We start from the raw sequence: 13862 nt of genomic DNA on the forward strand, positions 1-13862 counted from the left end.
TTTTCTGTGGCTGCTCTCTACTTCACTCCTAGACTTGTCTTTGAACTCTCTAGGCCATTAATTGTATGTTTTAACTAGCGCAGCGCACACATGAAAGAGAGCAGAGCAGCACTGAAAGCTTTGGGTTTCACAGTGTGCAGGCTGTGGTACCTTAGTCATTCTTCTCCTAGTACACGAACAATCTTCCCTAGTTAAAGACCTTGTTACTCTGTAGACTCCAGACATTTCCTGAAAGCTCAGCTGCTCGGATGCAGATTAACTATTAACTATTAACATGGGCTTACCTCTCAAAAAACTAATTTCCTGGAAATACTTAACCTTTTACAATTCGATAACATATCTGGACTTTTTTTTCTTTAGAAACTTTGAGGTACATGAAACTGCCAGGATCACCGTGCACATTCTTTTACTACACACTCCACTGGATTTTTTATTTCAGAGGCAGCTGCAAAACTTTAGTTATGAAGACTGGAATGGAATAGTCTTATTTACATGTGTAGAGAAAATATTTTTGATCTAATGTAATAAATAATTCTTTGGAAGATATCAGTCCTTAAAGAAGTTAACACGTTGTGCTTTTGTGATTGGGATAATGAACAATTTAAGTGCAGGGAAATTATCCAGAGGCTGTCTTTAGTTAATGTAATGGTAATAAATGTATTTCACCCAAACCCTTCTGGGCTTTGAGTGTCTCGACTTCATCTGATACTTTGAAAATAAAAGCAGGCACATACATAAATATAAAGAAGATACAAAAACTTTCTACTCTATAAAGGGGTAAATGGTCTCACAGCGTGATAAGAGGCTCTGGGGAGAATAAAAGACAATGATACGAAGATCTGCTAGAATCCCACACCATCAGGGTACAACATTATTCATGTTTTTCAAAGTTAAACCTCCTGTCCGCGGTTTCAGCAGCCGACCGCTCGGGCTCTGTGGATCTTGTCCATGTTAACGAGAGAATGCCGGGCAAGAGAACGTCCTCAATGGCCGTCTGTTCAGGCGGTGGATGTTGTCCCCGGGGTGTCAAGTACTCTTGTTTATTCAAGTGCTGGAAGTTAAGCTTTAAAGGAAACGCGCGATCGGGCCATTAAACACACAGATATCGCTCTGACCTCTATAAGTCTTTTATGGTAACCGTGCGAATGAATGTGTTTCCTTAGTTATATCGTTATCTATTTTTTCACCTTTTATATGAAATAATATTTGTCTCCTGTGTGTTTTATAAGTTTACAAATGTATACAGTTAGTTGATCGTATCATTAATGAAAAATATTTCGCTTAAATGCGTTTTAAAAAAATGCGGACTGTCAGCACAAAACCAGGCTATAATTGTACATATTTATTTTTCTTTTAAGTACGTCCATTAGAAATGTCAATGAATTGAAACTCATAACGGAATAAGAGAACTCTTCTTTATCTCTCAACTCTTCGTCATCTGTTGAATTAAAAGACTACCGCCCAGTAGCACTTAGTTCATGAAATGTTTTGAATAAATTCGTTTCATCTTCATTCGGCAACCAGCGCACTCAAGGACCCTATCGGTTTGCTTACTGGGCGAAATGAGTTTCTGTGACCTTGCACTTAAACCCCATCCTAGTGCACATACATTTTGCTTACTTTTCGTTGGCTTTTAATACTATTCAGGCAAGCAAGTTGATAGGGAAGCCTTGGAGGAACATCACCGACTCGGTGGATATACGATTTTCGTACTGATCGGCGACAGTACTTCCGAGTGAGCTCGGGGGAGGGTTCCCGTTAGCACCAGGAGCCCCAAGTGACAACTGTTCGATTACCAGGTCTGCAGATGATGTTGCCTTGATTGAACTTTTGGATGCTGATGAAACCAATTACAGACATTTAGATAAATCTTTTTCACGATCACAACTGATGTCAGGATAATTCAGTGGTATTAAACGCAAACTACACAAAGGATCTTAGAAAATAAGTTATATTCCTATGGTGCGTGTAACTGTTAATGGAAATTAAAAAGGTAAATTAATATAAATACAGTACTTTGGCACTTTTAGCGATTATAAATTGAATTGAACCACCAATAGAAAGTCAAGGTATTGAAAGGCGTAACAAATATTGGGTTTTTAAGGAAGTTAGAGATTTAATGTAGAAAACACAATGTTGACACTTCTTCTAAGATTTTTATTCAGGGCATTCTTTTGTATTCAGAGCCAGGGAAGATCCTTGTCTTTGAAGAACAAAAATAGGTACAAGAGTGTGTTTGGGACTGGTGGCAAAATTACCGGTGCATTCTTCTTAGACTAAATAAAATATGACGTAGCGACATATTTTTAGTCAAATCTTAGATGACCTCTCTCATTTGCTGTTTTAGGGTATACTCTCCTGCCCTCTGGCAGTAGGTACCAGATCCCCCATATAAAGACTATAAGAGCATTACTTGTATTATACCTAAAAGCATTCAATTGTTGAATAATGAAAAACAATGTCTACTGGAAGAGTTCTGATTGAGCGATGTTGTAGAATGTAGTTTTGTATTATGGTATTGTTGTATTGTTGTGGTTTATGTTATATGTTTATGAGCTTTTGACGTGCAAGACAAATTCTCTTAGGGGCAATTAAATTAATTCAATTCAAAGACTTTATTGTGGAGATAATGTAAACATAGTAATGTGATACATTTTAAGTATTGCGTGGAAATCATTTTAAATACAAGTTAAAATATTTTATTCTAAATAAAATTATAGTGCTTTCAGTACAGAAGTCGATATAATGTTTTGTTTAAAAAAGGTTTGAGTGTGAAGAGTTTCGAATATTTCCGGGGCCAGGACTGTATGTTTATTTGAAACCGCGCTTTTTTTGGCTCTCCCGGCTGTCACCTAGACTCGTCTGTTTCGGATATTCAAATGTAAAAAGACACTTGTCAAGCCATTAAACTCGAAAGAACTCTGTTCTCACTTTTTTCTGTGTTGTCAAGTCGGTAAATAGTTCATCCTACCTAAGAAAGTAACACCAATAACTGTTCTTTAAACAAAGTCTTTAAACTATAATGAAAGTCCCATAAATTAATACTGTTGTTTTTTTGGGTGGTAATTTATGTGCAATTCAATAGTTTAATAAATTCTAAAAGATGTTTACACTGACCGATGTTCTATGATTTTATACCTGGACATTGAGTTATAGAACGTTTATCCGATTATCCTGAAGCCATTAGCTTCCTCTTCCTCAAAAACAGATTCACTGACTGTCTTTATGTGGCATCTGATCGATGATCAATTTAATCATGACAATAAAATGTCTGCAATTTATTATTAACAAAAAGTTTATAAATACCGAAGACATTACAAAATGTATTGGATTGCACTAGTGCTGTAATCGTGTTTAGTGATAAAATAAGCTTATGAAATGTGTAGTCACCCATGCTAAACAATGCATTTAGAAAAAATAAGATCAGACATTTTATTTAAAAATACTGTACGAGAAGTCTACATTGAGTCCCTTGTCTGCGGGTTAGGCTCCTGTGTTGAATTTAGCGACCGGCTGAATAACAGGACCAACGTTTTACAGCAATTTATCGATTTTTAGACGATACAGTGGAGGCTGGAGCGGTACTGCAAGACGTCTGAATCTTTCGCTTTTTTGTAAATTATTATATGCGTAATTTATTCAAACACATTAAAAAATTCTAATAACACCGAAATATCAAAGATAATGTATGACTCTATTAATAGTCATAATCCTTGAAGACCTTAACTAGCCTAAAACTACAAATACATCATTTTCGATTACAAGCTGGTAGGTAAGATTATTTATTGCTCGGACAAGATATAGTTTAAAGAAAGTGATGGCGAGGTTAGAATATTTAAAATTTCCCCCTAAGCATAAAATGTAAACTTTAACACATTTCTTAGGCATAAAATAATCAGAGTGAATGTTTGGATAGGACTTTATTATTTAACAAACAAAAACAACTGTACGTGTGGTGTTTGTAAACCAAACGCTTTAAAATCACTATAAGGGGTATTTGTAGTTGAATGTATGAAAGGGTAAATTTTAAAGTGAATGAGAAAAACATTAAAGCGTTAAGGTTAAGATTTAAAACGGTACGGAATTTACAATTCTTCAAAAGTTATTTGAACTGAAATGAGGGGTTCTATGGTCATATTAAGTATGCTACGATTACAAGTTAAAACATTATTCACACAACACATATCCTGTGACGTTCACGGTCTCTGTTGAAGTATTCACATGTTTTGCTTACTTAAAAAAATGAAGTCACGCAGAGGTATGTGTTCAACAGTGAATAAAGAAGGATACGCAATAGACAGCAGCGATTTAGGTCTTCCTGTCGGGGAAATCGCGGCTTGTCCCCAGATCGTGTATTGAACACTTAAACGATACACCTTTTGGAGGATCATAGGAAAAAAACGTTTAATCTCTTTGACTGATTGGTTGAATGCATAACAATGGGGGCTGTTGTGATCAAAGCGTCTCTCTTGCGTTGCATCACCACTGCAGCGAGTGAGATGCCTGTGGTGGTCGCGGGTGTTACCTGTCTGGGCAGAGCCTGAGGGGCGCTCAGATATAAGCTCCCGGGACAGAGCGGGTCATCTGGACAGAACAGACCTGCACACAGCAACGGGCATTTCCAGTTACTCGCTACTCGCCACTTCAGCAGCTGGAAAAGCCTTTCGGAGGATGGCACAATTTATGGGTCCCGTATTCTTCAGCAGCCGAAAGCCAACGAAAGACAAGACTATGGATTTTAACTTACTTCACAAAGACAAAAAACAGCAAAGCGCAAGTAATTATTTTTTCTTTTTCTACTTCTTCTAGCCCTATGTCACAACTAGCATTATTAGTGCTATGTTGTACATTAACGAGGTATTTGTTAAAAAGGTTCTATAGGTTTTAAAACATTTAGTTCATGTTCACCTTTGAGTTATATATTTGTATAGACATTTTTCAAAATAAATTTGTTCCTGAACTTTTTCAGTTTGTCTTCTCACCTAATAATGTCTATTTCTCTAATTTTTCTTTCAACACGTTCGCTATAATGATTAAAATGTATAGAATCCACTCGATTTAACGCTTTCGCGATTCCCTCCGCTGCCTTATGTCTTCATAAGACTCCAGGTCCGAGGCCATTGGGTCGTCTCCCGAGCTGGACAGTTCTCTTGGCGGGGTGGCCGAAGGTCAGCGGAAGAGGAAGAGGACGATCTTCAGTCGTGCTCAGCTGTCCGAGCTAGAAGAAGCGTTTGCCTCAACTCCCTACCCAGACATCACCCTCCGAGAGCGCCTGGCGGAGTACACGCACTTGCCGGAGAGCAAAATACAGGTGATCATCTGTTCTACTGTTTCTAATGTGTAATCGCAATTTACAAACAGTTATTTTTCTTGCTCGAAACGGTTAAAGAACAAGCTGGTACTGAATAGGTTTTACTAGGTTTTCGATTAAAAAAAAACTTTATTCAATTTTAAATTTCTGACACAAAAATAGATTTAATCCGTTTTACCAGGTACGTTAGTTATGAAAATATTCTACATCAATTTGGGCATATTTCTTACCAAGAAAGAGTAGTAGTAGTAGTAGTAGTAGTAGTAACTGATCAGTCACTAACATTTTATATTCAAAGCTACAATGTCTAGCATTTCAAGGCATTGTGCAAAATAAAAAAAAAGAAAAGAAAAAGCAGAATTGAAAAAGGGATCAATTTCTTTCATGACTGAAATGCTACACCCGCAGAAGAATAACCGCTCAGATGTCTCTTAAATACCAGCTACCTGCTAATCAAACATTACAAGTCAGTCAGAATAAACAAAGGTATGGGCAGCTTCATACCTATCAGCTTTAACAATGCAGCAGGACATGTTCTATACTTCCACAAGTCTTTTGTAAAGAGACGCTTCATGTTGTCAGTTCTGTTAATTTTTTTTAACCACCAGTGTAACCTGGAGAAAAGCTGGTGTTACTCAGGGTTTTTACAATAGATATTATGATAAAATTATATCAGATAAAATGATTTCTATACACATTTGATGCAATAAGTATTTGTTCCTTAATTGTTTACAACAACAAAAATAAAAGCTCACATTTTCACCCTGTAAGCCTTGCTACCCAATGTATCCTCATTCATCAATTTCCAGATGTCTTGTAGTGGGGATACCTTGAGTTTGAAAAGTACGGGCCTAAACAATTGCTGCCTGCATGTTAGCCAGCCTTGGTGACAAAATACTTCAATATACAAGTCTGATTTAGATAAGGATGTCCCCCTGGATGTAATTCTGTACTGTTAGCAATTTCCTGTTCAGCGGGAGGGGATCACACGCTGTAATTTTTTTACTAGATTCTGTTTTGCTTCCTCAGGTTTGGTTCCAGAATCGACGAGCTAGAAGCATAAAAAGTGGGAAGCTAATCAGGCCCCTGAAAAAGTCTGGAAATGCCAATCGGCTGATTCCTTCTCCCTTCAGCCCTGTCATTACCCCTCCACTGCTTGGGGAGGCAGGGAGTAGAGCAGTGGACCACAGCCAAGCAGAGATGAGCCACAGACAACACCCAGATTGTCCAAGACCTCTGAAGTCTCAACAGTACAACAACTGGCAGGCTCTGTCGCAGCCCCCACTACAGCACCAGCCACAGCATCCTGATTTTCACCTCTCCCTGGACCTCCCTGACTTGTTGCACTGGGATGACTGCCATCTTTCCCAGCTTCTCACTGGCACAGAGGGACTGCAGGACCAACCCGCCCCCAGCACACAGTGGGGTGACTTCAACCAGCTCTACAAAGCTCCTAGTTATAGTTGCATCAAACCCCAGCAGGGTCCCCATGTCATGCACCCTGTAATGGATCCACATGCTGCCCAGGTCCCTGTGGATCAGGTTGTTCCATCCCACCCTCAGCAATTCTACTGGGATGTCCCCCAGGGGCAGGACCCCAATTCCAGTGCTCAGCAGACCTCCCTGAGCTACATCTCTGATCTCATTTATAACGCCGCCATAGTCACCAACCTGGTGGATTTTTGAGATCTTGCAAAGAATGAATACATTTACTCTCCAGAAACATGGGAACTGCTGCTAAGGATAATTCTCTGACGTCAGACCAAATCCAACTCTGCTGTCCTCTGCACTGGTATGAGTCTGACAACCTGTTTACAGGTTTCCTTCATGTTCTGCATCATATTTTCAGCCTACAGGCTGCATTCCTGTGTTACGAGGGTCAGGTGAAGCTCAGCTGGAAGCATGGTGTCATGCTGCCAGCCTTCTGCCTATCAGTTTGTACTTGGAGGACACAACTACTGCTGTCTTTGAACTTCTCACATGTTCCAATTTCAAGACTTTGGTACTTGTGGGTTTTGTATGGTTTCACTTTGAAACTGATTGGACATTGTTCATTTTCTGAGATACCCAAGATAAATTGAGAAACTACACCTTTACATATCATCAATGCAAACTGTAGAATTTTGAAGTTGGCTTTGTGAATATTGCCTTATGCCAGCCTTTCTCATTTCTGTTAGGATGTATTTAGAGTAGAGACAGAATCAGGCAAGGGTCAAGAAACCTGTGAAAAGTTTTAGTTTATTTTGTGTAGTTATATTTCTCACTATTTTTAAATATTATAACAATTTAATTTTAATTGGCTATTAAATGCAAGTAAAGATCAACCAGAAGATTCTCACTTGGATTCTTACTATTTTGTCATACCCAGAGCAATCATATACAGAACATCTAATTATTAATGATTTTGAAATAATTTATCACAGAAGAGGAGAAAGATCACCAAAAAAATGTAAGTAAAACCTCAGGTTCAAGGAGGATGTGTTAGTTGGACTTGTCTGACTTTTCTGTAATATGTAATATTTTTATTTATTTTAACTTTTGTTATTGAATTTTAATATATATTTTAAACATTATTTGTTTATTATTTGTTGTAAACTAATTATGTGTTGTTATTTGTTGTAAACTGATCCCTTCTGCATTAATTACTGTAGTCTATGGGTATGAGTGACATGCTCAGGAGACTAAATCACAAGTAACAGACCCAATACCATGTACAAGATCATAAAAAGATTGGCTTTAATAATTTGGTAGGATGTAATGGTCACGGCTTCTGGAACACCCACCCAGTGTCGCTACTCAAAAGGCAGTACATTGGATAACTTTCATGCACAGGTGCTCAAACACGTATTTGTGGATCACAGACTCACCTCAGAAATTGTTATGGAAAGGGTCAAAATGGATTGAGTAACAAAACTGTTTCATATTCTTCTGGATTGTAGTTTTGTTTATTGTTGCAGGGAGTGTAATCTTTTGAAATTTAGTCCAGATTAAAAATGGTTGTTTGTGGAAAGAGATTGTGCTGCAAATAATTATTTTTTATAACAGAAAGATTTTTTAGATAGAAAGCAAATAAAAAAATAAATTAAAATTAAAGCTCCAGTTCTATCAGCTTATCAGATCTTTAATTCTAGCTGGATTTAAGGTTTTCACTGCTGTATTACATATCTGTTGTTATTATTATGAAGATATCACAGTATCCCTAACAGTTTGGAAGTCCTGCTGGACAGTGATCTCTGCATATCATAATCATCCCTAATACCAAATAATCTTTGAAAATACCTTAATCCGGGTGTCAAATTTAAATTCTTTGAGAGATACTTTTTTTGACTCCAGATGTAGCTACATCATTTAATCTTAAACCGATATGAAGGGTTATACAGCAACTGTCTACCTACTGTATTATTAAAAAGAAAAAAAACCCGAAGAGTTTCATAGAGTATAGGGTAGCAGGACAGCAGAAATCTTTATTTCAAATATTAACAGTGAATATTGCTACACGATTAGTTAACAGTGTACATTTGTACATTTGGTCAACCTGATACTAACATCCCTCTGCATCCCACTTACATTTTAATATACAGTGTATCTATTTGCATGGAAGAGATATGATTACTGCTGACAAAATAATGCCCATTGTACTCTTTGCTTCAGTGCCAAGTATCTTGCAGCAGCATTAACCGTGGGTAAACTAATCACACCAGACCGCTGAAGCTCAGCAAGGCCGGGTCCAGTCAGAACTAGGATGGGAGACCTCAAAGGAATTGGTGCTCAGCCCTGGTTCCAGGGGACTGCTATGTTGTGAGTTTTTTTTCTAGCTGTTCTTAAAATCACCCTGGCAAATTGATACCTCATCATAACAACAACAATAATAATAGGGATTATTAGGAGGTCATGATTGGTAAAGTCCAAGGGGAAATTTGGCCATGACACCAGTGTAACACCCCTACTCTGTTCTAGAAACGCGCTGGGATTTTTAATGACCACATAGATTCTGTTTAGTAGTATATAGAGCAAAGTCTGAAAGGAAAAAAATGACACCAAATTTGGTACTTCTTTCAGTTGTTCAGTGTGCAAGGTAGGTGGGAGGAATTACATGTGCCACTGTTTTGTGGTAATTGAATCTTGTGATAAATTCCATAATTTAGAAATAAATAAAGGTAGATTTTAAACTAGTATTGATTATGAGGAAAATCTTTTTTGTTTGCTTGTTCTAAAATGGGAAAGCAGGTAGAAACGGGTGAATGGAAAACCTAATAATCACAAACACCCCCCGTTAAGATTCTCTAAAAATATGCTAAGAAGTATATTTAAAACATCCTGGACATGTTTATCCACTTAAAATACAAGAATGGTTAGTTATTGTTTTAAATAGTAAGGTTCTGTTGTATCTTTTAAATTTATGTCTTTGTTGCATTTAAAAAAAAGCTCACAGCAAAACCACTTCTATTTTTCAAACGTCTCAGATATATGTGGCAACCGCAGACTGCTTTTAAAAAAAAGAATAATGAGCAAATTAATTGGAAGTGTATGCAATGTAACCCAATTAAAGTCACATTTGGCTACCAAGAGTAAATTGCTGTAAAGTCTGAAACAAGACAAAGTAATTAAAAAATGCAATGTAATTTATTCTGAAGTAATGAAGACAGTAGTTCAGACTTTATGTACATAGTTCTACTACATTCCACAAACAATTAATAAATTAATGATTGTTTATATAAATACATTAGAAATTGGTGATGCTTGTATTGCTTAGAAGTGTGTCAAATTAGAACAATTCATATTGTATAAACAGAAAGAAACCTTCCTTTTTTGATTGTGTTTCTGCTGGAGAAAAAGGCCTATAGCTCGCCCATCTCTCCCTCCATGGTCCTTACGAGCACATATAGCTCTGCCAGACCTACCACTGAGGCAGCAATCACAGCAGACAGGACCCTCTGTGAAAAGCAACAGGATAGAAATGTAACATGATACTGGTGTAGAAATGAGAGTTTAAAATTACTATTCTCTGGGTTCCAAAAGCAAAAGACAAACTGCAATTTTGCTTGACAACAGTACCCTTATATACTCTCTTGCTATATCAGTTTATTTTATATCAGTCCTTCAATGTTTTAACACATCGGTTTTGCTGTAAAAAACTCAAAAGCAATTGAATTTCATGAAATATAATTTCTGTAATTGGAACTTATAACCACTGGTGCATTACAGATAGCAATGTACAATAATTCCAAACTAGACAAAGAAAAAAAGTACAATTCTGACATAGATCACATTTGTATATGAATATACACAATACAAGGTGGGAGATAAAATGTAAATATAAATAGTTCTAAAACCAAAAACTATGGACAGTGCATAGTGATAGTATACCCTTAGAGTAAAATATATTAAAATAAAAAAACATGGCTGTTTGTCTTATATCTTAGTAGCATTTTCCCAATGACTCTATGGAATGCAAATGATTATGGGATTAAGCTGCACAGGGAACCTCAGGCAGATTGCAGGCTGATATTTAAAGACCAACTTAGCTGCACTTTGTACAAGGCAGCTTGTGAAGAGGACTGGTCTCTTACCGCAGCAGTCTCTGTGAAGATATACTGGCTGCCCAAGTAGGTGCAAGCAAACGCTGCCACTACTGTCACCAAGAAATTGAAGATGGTGACAACCACAGTCTTCATGGACCGCACTGCAAACCAACAAGGATGATTAGGCTTTAGGATATGCGTGTAAACATCCAATTGCATGTTAATGGACCAATATATGAATCATAGTTTTCACACAGTAGCAGTATTGACTCAGTTTCATATACGTTTTGCTAAAATACTATTAATAATATTGTAAAATTAAATGATAGTTACATCCTTAGTATTTGAGCCAGAAAATAAAAGATTACTGTGTGTAAATTCTTTATACATACAACTGAAATCAAACGTAAAGATAACATTACATTTACATAAAGAAATATGTAAATTACTATAGACCCAGTTTTAAAGCAAACAACTTACATGCTATCAAGTTGTAGACAAACTTACACCAAATTACATTTCACATGCTATTGCTGAATTACAGCAGTGAAAGGAAGTATATCAGTTATCCTGTCACAAAATTTCCTTTTGTGGACTAACAGTTTTTCAACCACAGTCAGATAACAGTATTCCAATCAGAGAGGAGAAAATATGCAAACCTTGTCTTCCAAAGTCAGCTAAAGATCCTTGTCGATTTAACTCCTATGAGAAATGGCAGGACATAAGTTGGATTACTTTCTAAATTCCCTGTTATGACCATTTGCTTACATATCCCATATTCTGGTCAGCTCCATTTATCCACAGAAACTTTACACATAAGAACATCATGATATTGTAGCATGAAAGCTGCACTGTAGAGCAATTAATGTTGTACATATACTAGTGTAACTAAGGGGGAACACTGGAGTACTCTGAACAATGACACTACACAGTGCTTCCTCTGGATGTGTTCGAGTGAACATTCTGGATGTCAGCTCCAGCCCATGGCTACATTTCTATGGGAAACAATCAGTGTTCCAGCAAGCGAGCTTTCATACAGCTGTGAGAAGAAGACAAGTGGCTTGATAGGAACTGTGGAAACACAAGATTGGTGGGACTGAAATACAAAGTGAAAGGGGAAACTTATCATTCTTCTGTAAGGTGATGCTGGAACATGAAAACGTAAAACCAAAGAGGAGCCCTCTACCTGGCAATTGACATTCCTGGTAATTCTTAAGTACTCTTCATTGGCCAGCTTGGCTTTCATCTTCTCTAGTCGGGCCACAAGCTCTGGATTCTACAACGTTCCACCAAAACATAAATAATAAAAACACTAGAAGCAAAACTCAAGCTTACGACTACAAAAGATCTTCCTTTTGGCAGTTTAAAGCTGAAATCATACTCTTTTGGGGTCAGATTCCTAGACCCTTTGAAAACTTTAATTACAAGACTGATAATGTTCTGCATTTTCTAGAGGCCTGTATACCTGTTCAACTGTCAGCAGAACAACAGTGATGGAATCTTCTACAAATAGGACAAATTCTAAGAAAAAATGAAGAAAACCAGGAGATAATGATATCAGTGCTGGCAGAAATTACAATTTATACGTAGTTTCCTTTTTCCATGATGGAAATATGTTTTTACTTTGATTTATTCACCAAAATAAATAACTTGAAACATGCATAATGCCAGAGACTCAATTGCAAACTGCACAAGCTAGTATTTGTTTTGCTCAGGCCTGTGAGAAATCTGCTATGTGAAAAAGAACAAGTTCATACCCTAGGAGGTTTCTGTATTTCTGGCAAGTAAACTTCACTGTCTTCAAATAGCTCATGAAGATACACTAGAGTTCCTGAGGGAATAAATTAAAATTAATATGAGGTATTAATCCATCCATCCATCATGAGAAAACCCATAATCTTGGAAAGCATTGCATTCTTTAGCCCATGACCTAAAGCATAGGGCACATGGGAGGAAAACACCTGGATAGGACATAAAACCACAAATATCATCTAGAAATAATGCTAAACACTACAATATTGAGTAGGACTTTTCAACACCAGAGGTTCTCCAGCAGTAAAAAAGTTGTCAAGGAAAAATATTAAAATTCTAAAGCACACCATTTAAATTTTAAATGCACTGTTCTAAGCATACATGGCAATTTGTAAAGTGTTTATTGTTTCAAATAATGTGAGCAAGCCCGACACAATGTTCTAAATTAGACTTGTAGGCTATTCGGGTAGGAAAACAAACAGTCCTGTTGCGGTGCACATCGTAATTTATTGAACTGGCATGATTATAGCGAGCATGCATTTCGCAAAACGTGTCATCGTGACAGGTGTCTGCTTACCTCGATCTCTTAAACATCTTTGGAGTCTTCTGGCCACGGTAAAAGAGACTGTCGCTTGCCGTCCCTGTCCAAGGCAGCTCTCCAGTTCTGCCTGCAAATCTACAGGAAGATACTTCTCCTTTTTCATTAAATCTCTTATTTTTAACCTCGATTGTTCCCCGACAACGAACGAAGAAGCCATTTTCAGGGTATAGACTTTTTTCCGCTGTACGCGACCCTGATAGACAACAGCAATCAGGACTTTTGATTTGAAGAAATTTAAAAAAAGTAAATGATCTTGTCTGTTATTCCTAGAAGATGTTTCCAAACTATACAAAGACGACGTGTACCTTCTCTTCCCTTAATACCAACGAAGATCATAAGAAGTTTATTAGTAGTTATTCTAACTCTGGCTACTCTAGATATGAGCTGCTGTTTTTTTAGTTTATATGTAACTTTGTAACGTTTACTTTATACAGACTCAATAAATTGCGCTATTAATATTAATCAAATTTAAACCAACAGCCTACATTCCCAAAATCAAAACACTACAGGCGGATGTGTTCGAACCCGTTTGCACCCTCACCGCATGACGTCACAGACACGATTTGATTAAACGTTCATTTTGTTTTTGTTTTAAAAGTAGATTTTTATTTTAATCTCAAACTATAATGAATGTATAAATTATACTAAACTATAATGAATTTATAGTTTTATCAAC

The 13862-nt window shown here is 36.9% G+C and overlaps 2 protein-coding genes across 3 annotated transcripts; one reads left to right on the plus strand and one right to left on the minus strand.

Moving 5' to 3' along the window:
- The first annotated feature begins 21 nt into the window (after positions 1-21).
- Positions 22-8321, plus strand: LOC148643727 (homeobox protein SEBOX-like). Of its 2 annotated transcripts, XR_015929043.1 has the most exons (4): positions 22-4777; positions 5103-5311; positions 6341-7103; positions 7680-8321. XR_015929043.1 is itself a non-coding variant. In XM_088615944.1 (3 exons), the coding sequence occupies exons 1-3, from the start codon at positions 4672-4674 to the stop codon at positions 6995-6997; spliced, it is 972 nt and encodes a 323-aa protein (XP_088472070.1). In that variant the 5' UTR covers positions 22-4671; the 3' UTR covers positions 6998-8321. The 2 variants fall into 2 exon arrangements, 1 of the variants encoding a protein (XP_088472070.1); XM_088615944.1 differs by having other exon boundaries at positions 6341-8321.
- A 427-nt stretch (positions 8322-8748) lies between these two features.
- vma12 (vacuolar ATPase assembly factor VMA12) lies at positions 8749-13735 on the minus strand. Its single transcript, XM_088615946.1, has 6 exons — positions 13163-13735; positions 12591-12664; positions 12020-12109; positions 11493-11535; positions 10882-10994; positions 8749-10245 (listed from the first exon to the last, which is right to left on the minus strand). The coding sequence occupies exons 1-6, from the start codon at positions 13341-13343 to the stop codon at positions 10150-10152; spliced, it is 597 nt and encodes a 198-aa protein (XP_088472072.1). The 5' UTR covers positions 13344-13735; the 3' UTR covers positions 8749-10149.
- Positions 13736-13862: the final 127 nt, after the last annotated feature.

This window comes from Lepisosteus platostomus, chromosome 22, assembly GCF_059453375.1.
Source record: "Lepisosteus platostomus isolate fLepPlt1 chromosome 22, fLepPlt1.hap1, whole genome shotgun sequence".
Classification (NCBI taxonomy): domain Eukaryota; kingdom Metazoa; phylum Chordata; class Actinopteri; order Semionotiformes; family Lepisosteidae; genus Lepisosteus; species Lepisosteus platostomus.